This window comes from Xyrauchen texanus, chromosome 6 (assembly GCF_025860055.1).
Source record: "Xyrauchen texanus isolate HMW12.3.18 chromosome 6, RBS_HiC_50CHRs, whole genome shotgun sequence".
NCBI lineage: Eukaryota > Metazoa > Chordata > Actinopteri > Cypriniformes > Catostomidae > Xyrauchen > Xyrauchen texanus.
The window spans coordinates 20,844,223-20,852,788 of NC_068281.1; the positions used below are offsets into that span (position 1 = coordinate 20,844,223).

The following is an 8,566-nucleotide window of genomic DNA, read 5'->3' on the forward strand; positions in this document are numbered from 1 at the left end:
ACTACCTGTATCTGCATATAGATTAATGGTATTTGTAAACTCAACTAAATGTAATTTAACTTAAAGTAACTTTAATAATGATAAAATAATCTATAAATTAATGCAATGCAATTATTATATATTTTATATTTATAATTAAAATATGATCTAATAATTTGTTTAAATTAAATCAGAATAGTAACCAGAAGCAAGAGCAAAGCATTACTGAAACTGTTTTAAGAGAGGTTTCATTCTGTAAGCAGGCCTAGATATGCGTCATGGCGAGGGCATGTCCATCCTTTGGGGAATCCATAAATCACCAGTTGGAAAATTTAAATGACCACCATCTGCAGTCACACAGGAGACGAACATGTGACGAAACAGCAACCGCATCCCACTGTAATTAAGGACGCACTTACACTCCTGTTGATACTCAGAGGAAGGCCTCCAGTTGATACCCAGAGGAAGCAACATAATAGCTTTACTGTAAACAATTATTCTTCTTGACTCACACATTGTCCGTAAAATCATGCGTTCCAGTATCTATCATTTGCTTAATTTACAGTATTCCATGTCTTTCCTTACTTTCCTGCAAATGTTCTTGTGTGAACTGAAAACTTCTCAATTATTATAATTACTATTTGGCATCTATTAATAAAAAGTATTAAAATAATAGGCTACACTTAAACATAAAGGACCGATACAAACTTTGCAAATACAATATATCTGCATACAACTATATTTTGACCCAGAAAATGATGAACAGTCTGAGGCCTGTGCTGACTTTTAGATGTAAAGAGAAATACAAGAATTTGTTGTTTATGAAGTTGTCCTGAGCATTAACATGCCATATATTAGCAATGTTTTATAAATGACACAATCACAGCGACCTGAGGCGAAATGGAACAGTGGAACAGACTCAAATGCTATGATTTTGTCACATTGGAAAAATGCTGTAATTTGGTGCTGAACATTTGGGAAAAGTTCAAATGCGACGCACGCTAGAGTCTCAAAATGTGTTGTTCCATTTTTTTTATTTATTATTATTATTATTATTATTATTATTATTATTATTTTACCTCCACAGGTGCTCGCGCTCCAATAAAATCAAAATCTGGGAACAAGAAATCTTAACGCTGTTGTGTTTGCTTTCAAATCAGAACCACGTGGTGGCAGTATTGAGGTAAAAATTCGCAGATTCATTCTTCATCTAAATCACGCACTAGGAACGGAATGAGTGATTATACATGCTTATAGACTTATAGTTTCGTCATACAACGTCAGAGTTCACTAAACGCACTTATGAATTAATTAATACTACATTAATCGGTGGATCACGACTCTAGTCTTCGTCACACGTGTGCGGACAAAAACAGTGAATGAACCAGAGTTTGTTCACAACACTACAACAAAAGTATTCTGCTTGACTAATAATTATTTGCTTTTGTTAGCCTGACAGAAAGAAAAACACACAGATGTATATATTAAGGATATAAGTGAATAGCCGACTGCTAAATAAGACATCAGACGCAATAATTTCCGTTCAACCAAGAAAACCACGACGCATGTGCCATTAGTCTACAGCAGCAAAAACGTATAAACTTGTCTTTTAATTATTGTGTTTCATAAAGCAAAGAGTATCAGGAATTGTGTAAACAACAAACTGTATTTTTAAATCGATATTAAAAGATATCCTCTAGGAGTAGTCAAATACGAGTGGACTGTGTTTTCATACATGAACAAAGTTCAGCACCACAGTGGTGGACAGCTCCCAGCCTTTGACCCTGTGACAAATGAGGCATTTTTGAACATGGCTATTTCTGTTGTCGTGTCCAACCTCTATTGTCTCATCATTGCGTGCTGCTAAGTGTATGTATGAAGTGACTGATGGGTTGGGACCTCGAAACCACCCACGGACATTTAATCTTAATTGACAGTCATGTAAAGTTGAAAAAAGTTGCAAATTGTCCTTTCTCCTGAAATTACGCTTTGATGAAAGTTCCAGTTGAGGTTTATGTGTGTGACTCGTTCAACGATGAGGAAGGAACTGTACTATTATATTCCGGGAGGAAGGGTTGATGACGTCTATGGCATACTTAATGTGACTTATTGAAAAAAAGGCAAGACTCCCTATTCATGGATAAAAATCCGAGGTAATCGGACCACACGAGAAAAAAGTTTTGTACAAAGATATGTAGACAAACGAGCGCAGTTGATTTCACCGAGGTTTTCTTTGCCAAAGTCATTTTGTTTGTATTGGTTATTGTATAAAAGACAAGTGCAGGGGTTTAACCGACGAGCACATAAGGAAAGGACGGTGGCGCTTCAGGGAAGAGGTGCCGTGAGAAAGATTTCTATCTCTCTCACACAATCACAGCCGCACCCGAGTCGCTTCTAACAGCATTTCGATCTACCTTCTCTGCAATAGGTAGGTTGCAATCCTCCATTTGCGGGCAAAAGGCACTTTTATTCGGATTTATAATACGAAGACACCCATACACCTGGATTTTTATTTTTACATTTTTTTTATTTTCCCGGTTTTGCCGTTTGGCTCATCGAGAGAAGGATTCTGTTGTGCATGCATTGCATTCTTTAAACTTTTCAAATGTCATCTTACGCAAGGAAAATACAAGTAAAAAAGTAATATTGGTCCTGATTTGCCTATCTGGATTTGTATAAGCTTTCTTAACAAAAGTTTTTTTGCATTTTACCTATGTTGAATATAGCTACCTATTACGCGTCAGATAAACTGAACGATTTCGTATATTTACCTGAGCTGTATGATGGAGTGTCTGCAGTGTTTCATAAACATTTTTAAGTGATTCATTTAACTTTCTTGTATCTTTACAGCATGGCCAGATCTAGTAAAGCGACTTTAGCGTTGCTCATCTACGGAATCATGATGCACTACAGCGCCTATTGCACGCCTATTGGGATGACTTTTCCCAAGATGAGGTACGTATGGGTTTTCTTTCAAACAGAAAATAGGGAGAATAGCCTACGAGGAGTTTTATTTTCCAGTCTAAACACTCGATTGATTAAATTAATCATCTCCGTATTTCTCAATCAAACCTTGCTCACGGGACACAGAAAAAAGAAAAAGGCGGTTATCTTTAATAAAATCTTGTAAGTTTGTGACATAAAATGATATAAATTGGAAAATGATAAGCTTTGTGGTATTATTCCATACTAGGCTTCATATAGGAACAACCCCATGAGATTTCCCCCCGAGTGTTTGCAAGGCTACAGTGCAAACGCAATGTGGGAGGGCGTTCGCATTGCTAAGAAGGAATGTCTCCATCGGGACAGGCAGATACAGTGCTGCTTGTATGAAAATGAGAAACCAATGAATGTACGAGTGGTCTGTAAGATGACGGTACACTGGCGTCACTACAAACCGAAGGAAAACGAAGAATGCTCAGTGCGGGACCTGTGATTTTACTGGTATAAGATTACAATGACAATATATGCTAAATAATACATAGTAGCCTACCTTTCATAAGTCAATATAAAATCTAATTTTGGGGCAAAGCTTTATCTAAAATAGCTAGTAGCCTAAACTTTATTATGTTTTGTATGCTTTAAAGAACTGCGAAGGATCGCCTCCAAATAATTTAAATTGGCTCCAATCTATTAAACTGCATATTTATTCTATAGAATAAGTATCGAATAATCTCTCATTTACCCCCCACCCCCCACCACCACCCCCCGCCCAGAAGATAACACAGTAATGAGACGGTCTGTTTCTATGAATGCGCCACTGTTTAGGCTATTTTATATAATATCCATGTTTATTTGATTCATATGGTATAGTAAAAAAATTAAATTATATATATATATATATATATATATATATATATATATATATATATATATATATATATATATATATATATATATATATATATATATATATATATATAGGCCTATATATATAAAAACGTAGACATCTTACTCTGGTGACTAAATAATGATTTATCCAATGCAATTAATACATTTTGTTCTAATTTCAGACTAGAGAATGATGCATTTGACGAAGACGGAAACCCGTTTAGCGACCTGGCTTTTGGCACTGATCAAATTGCTATACGAAGTCCTCCATCTCTCACGGATGACAGTTACACGCTATACTATCCACTAGAGAAAAGGTGCATTATTTTAGACTTGAGGTCTTATTTGAACTCAGTGTCATTATGTTTATTTACGTTGTTACGCAATGTCTGTTCGTTTTGTTTCCCAGCTTTTTTCCCTTTGTTTTTTTCTGTTTATTGTTGCGAATGATATTTATTTTAATCAAAGTGCATAGATAGATAGATAGATAGATAGATAGATAGATAGATAGATAGATCGTTTACCGATCGATTGACAGATTTACTAGGGAAATCGATAGTATTCGCGTTTAACCGAGAGAAGTGGGATATAAATCAGGCTGATTACTCTGCGAGGAAAAAAAAACAAAAAACAAAAAAAAAAAAAAAAAAAGAAAGAAAAAAAATTGAACAAATTGAACGTGTTCTGTGGTATTTCATCACTGATATTATGTGTTTGGCGTTTTATCTTAGAACGGAAAGGCATGCAGATGGATTATTAGATAGAGCCTTGAGGGACATCCTGGTTCAGTTATCAGCACGAAAATATCTGCATTCTCTGATGGCAGTTCATGTAGGGTAAGGGCATTTTAAGCGTTTATCTGCCGTCATCTTTGTTTTCACCCCTCTTATTTTCAATGGAGATGACATCGTTGTCCTGTTTTGACTTTCTCGTGTCTTAATTTTTCCTTTGTTTGTTGGATCGCATGGGCGTGGAATTTCATTGTAGACTATTCGTAGATTAAATATGATAAATAAAAAGTTTTTTTTAATGTATTATTGTATGTGCTGCACGAAAATGTTGCCTATTGTCAGAGAAAAACTGTCGAGAGGCAATGCGCCAGAATACATTTAATTTACAACATGCATAATTTATGAGGCTTGTCTACGATGTAGCCTATTCTTTCGATTTTTAGCTCGCATTTCGTTGTAATATTAACGAAATAAATATCTGAGATAGGCTACCTTTTTAATTAAACGATAGAATTTTAAAATATGTTTGCATTGCCAAGAATATTTAGGATTTGCTGAAACCTGTTAACACATTTTCTATGCCAGTCATCAGCCTAATAATAGTTTATTTATTTGCAGCGGAGGAAGCAGCGAGGAAGACGAATCGGAACCGTTATCAAAAAGGCACTCGGATGGAATCTTCACCGATATTTACAGTCGCTACCGAAAACAGATGGCCGTCAAGAAGTATTTAGCAGCGGTCCTGGGACGAAGGTACAGACAGAGAGTTAAAAACAAAGGACGCCGATTTGCTTATTTGTAGCGCTGACAAAACTGCTCCCAACTGTCCTCCCATGTGTACATTCAATCCTAAGATCAAAGTCATTCTGATATTTAACTGATTAATCAGTGGATCACGCCTGTGTTCTTTAAACATGTATTTATGTATGAAGTAAAGCCATTAAAATGAATATTTTACTAATAACATTGTTTTTCTTTTTGTACAAAAGCACTTGAAACCGCACAGTTATACTTTGTGGACCAACCGTTTAGTTTCATGTATATAGCTATATGTGTTGAAAACAAAAGATAACAAAAATCATCAGGAGAAAGAAAAAAGAAGGAAAAAAATGTGCACCTTGAACATTTGCCTGATATCTTTTCAAATTCATCATCATATGCAGAAAATAAATAGATTTTAAAAAGACAATCACAGTGCTGAATGTTATACTTATTTTTGTAATCTGCTAAAAAAAAAGAAAAGAGTCCAAAGTCTGGCCAGGGATGTAAAAGGGGAGTTGGAGGATATATAGTGGCTGGCATGATTCCCTCTTTCTTAGCCCACTCATTTGAAATGTACTTCAAATCATCTTGTCTTAACCAGATGGAATGTGATTGTCTCACCTGTGTTTTGTGATTGGAGCCAGTATGCCTGATTGAAGAAAAAAAAAAATGACACAAGAGTAACTGTAAGGTTGATATATTTTTTTCTTGGTGTCTTTTTCCCCTGTTTAATTCAGTGATTTATATCCATTCTTCTTCTGTGCATGCTATACTTAATGTATGCATGCATCTCCTTTGCACTTCTTTGTTTTTCATGCAGTTTAATGTTTCCATTCTGTTCCATGCTCAATGTGTTGGTCCTTCTATCAGTGATCAAAAAAGATCTGCCTCTGAGGAAGCAGGATGTTTTTTTTGTGTGTGATTGACACAAGAAAAAACAATTAGAAATTTAATGGAACTGAATAAGTCCTAATATTCTTAAATGCATGCTCCATTCTTCTTCCTAACGATGTTCCTGCCATGGTTCAGGATCTGTAATTTTGCATGCAGCTCACCACTTTTTCCAATCCAGTGTATCTGCTGCATGCATGCTCCACTGAGCCCCTAAAATGTGGATTTGGAGTGTCGCTCTCTCAGTCCTTTGCATGTTTTCAATACCTTTGTGGATGGCTTTGCGTCATTTCATAATTGCGGTTCTTATGTTCTCTTTGTATTGCAGAAGCTGTGAATGCTTTGATATGTGCTCTCTGCAGCTAAACTAAACCGATATCAGTTATTGGCTGAAATTATGACATCATTCAATGCCACCACAATATCAAAATCTTGTGTTAAGGCTGTGTGTTAAAATGTGCCCGTCAAGAAATAAAATTTGAAATCTCTCCATCAGTGTAATCTACAGCAAATGTAGTGGATAGTACTTGTGAAATTTTCTTCAGTGGTGGTACTGTTTTAGAGGCTATAAACACAATAAACAATTGCTTAGTTCTGCAGAGATAGGATGAAGTATGCTTAACAGATTCATCGCCTCATAGTAGACCTAGAAAAATAATTTATTACATTAATGCTGATCTGTAATTAGTGCTGATGACTGAAGGAATGTGAGACAGAGAGAATGGGGAGGCCAGAAAGAACAAGGGAGGAGGTCCTTGAGAACCTCGGAGGAACCATTGCCATTTTCATTATCTTTATAGCCAGATTGAGCTACTGCATGTTCAAGATAGACTTCCTCTTGTACTGTATGTTTATATAAGAGACAGACACTAGACTCATCGTCATTAGGTAGGGACACAATGCAAACTCATCTGGTGGTTTTTCTATTCTTTGTCTTTTTCTTTCTCTGTTTTATTATACATGTTTTGGTTATGCCTGTATTGATTTAGTATATTTTTCCTGATATGGAAATTAGGTCTTGTTCATCCACAAAAACCATTGTCCCAGGCGTGAAATCAATCTTTCTTCAATTTGGCATTGTCCCCCAGGCTTTATGTGAGTAAGGATGTGTCTCTGAGTGTGTTATGCAAGGACTATGTGTGTGTCTATTAGGCAGGTGGCTGAGTGAATGCATGTGTAAGTGTGTGGACATAATGATGTTATGAAAGATTGTGATTATTGGCTTAGGTGCCTTGTGACAACTTCTGATAAAAAAAATCGCCACTTATAATGGATGGCAATTTTAGTGGCCCTACAATGCTGCAAACTATTAGGTTCCATTTGACTAACTTCATCTTAACTTTCCCTCTCCTTTTCTTTGAAACTTGCTTCAACAAATTATTTAGATAGAGCTGAAAAGCATGGCCAGCATATAATGTGATCAAGTCTATTACTGAACTGGTGTAAATGGTAAAAGTATTACGTGTCTGGATTGTTTAAGCTGATGAATGTGTGTAAATGTGGCAAGCACGTGTTTTTGTTTCACTCTACTAGTAACTATCTCATTGTAGCCCAACTTGATAAAAGGCCCATGATGCCTACATAGGTATTGTGTTGTTTGTTGTTGCATTGCTTGAGGGTTTTTTGAAAACCTGATGGATCCCAGGTCACAGCACAGCCTGTTGTGTACATTTCTGAAAGCGCCGAAAGCCTTAATGTGAAAGTTTTATCTATACCTGAAACATTATATGTGACAAGTGAATATTAGCAAGTGACATCATCATATTAACACATATAACTCCATAAGGGGTGACATTTTTAAATGTTAAAAAAAGTGTTGTAAGATTTGTATGAATAAATTTTTTGTAAACAACACATTCTAATTGATGTCTAATCTTTGGAACGTTCCTCTAATTGCATTAGCCCACGTGAACATACATTTTGTGTGTTGCTTAATAAGTCCACTTTCATCCACACAACCATACAAGGAAGGCTCATGCTGTGACACTAATGATAGACCAAATCCACTGCTGTTAAATATGTGTAATTAGTATAATTCAGATACTCTGTATCTTTATATATCACTGTGGGTGAGCTGTGTGAGTGTGATATGGCTTTAATTTATACTCACAATATTCAGAACATTAAGAAGAACACTGTGTCAATAATTCTGGTCAGCTAGACCAAAAGTAGCTGTCAATGAACCACCCACTTAAACACTGGGAGGAAGATGTATACATATATGGACACAGAGTCCCATTTTACTCATACCGCTACTATAAATAAATACAAACACAAACATTTACATATATGAAAAAAACAAAATGACTAAAATTAAATGAACTGCTATGTCAGATATATCTATGAACAAAACTACAGCGGTGACAGAAGAT

The 8,566-nt window shown here is 35.7% G+C and overlaps 1 protein-coding gene across 2 annotated transcripts; it reads left to right on the forward strand.

Moving 5' to 3' along the window:
- Positions 1 to 2,127: 2,127 nt before the first annotated feature.
- Positions 2,128 to 8,038, forward strand: LOC127645304 (glucagon family neuropeptides-like). Of its 2 annotated transcripts, XM_052128877.1 has the most exons (5): positions 2,128 to 2,407; positions 2,830 to 2,934; positions 3,993 to 4,127; positions 4,542 to 4,646; positions 5,160 to 8,038. In XM_052128877.1, exons 2-5 carry the CDS (start codon positions 2,831 to 2,833, stop codon positions 5,341 to 5,343), a joined length of 528 nt encoding a protein of 175 aa, XP_051984837.1. In that variant the 5' UTR covers positions 2,128 to 2,407; position 2,830; the 3' UTR covers positions 5,344 to 8,038. The 2 variants fall into 2 exon arrangements, with proteins under 2 accessions (XP_051984837.1, XP_051984838.1); XM_052128878.1 differs by lacking the exon at positions 4,542 to 4,646.
- The last annotated feature ends 528 nt before the right edge of the window (positions 8,039 to 8,566 follow it).

What these genes read in the sequence shown, in the direction of transcription:
- LOC127645304 (XM_052128877.1), top strand. Translation starts at nt 2,831, where the DNA reads ATGGCCAGATCTAGTAAAGCGACTTTAGCGTTGCTCATCTACGGAATC. An exon ending in ATGACTTTTCCCAAGATGAG is followed by an intron (nt 2,935 to 3,992) that starts GTACGTATGGGT and finishes TTCTAATTTCAG; the next exon opens with ACTAGAGAATGATGCATTTG. An exon ending in TACTATCCACTAGAGAAAAG is followed by an intron (nt 4,128 to 4,541) that starts GTGCATTATTTT and finishes GTTTTATCTTAG; the next exon opens with AACGGAAAGGCATGCAGATG.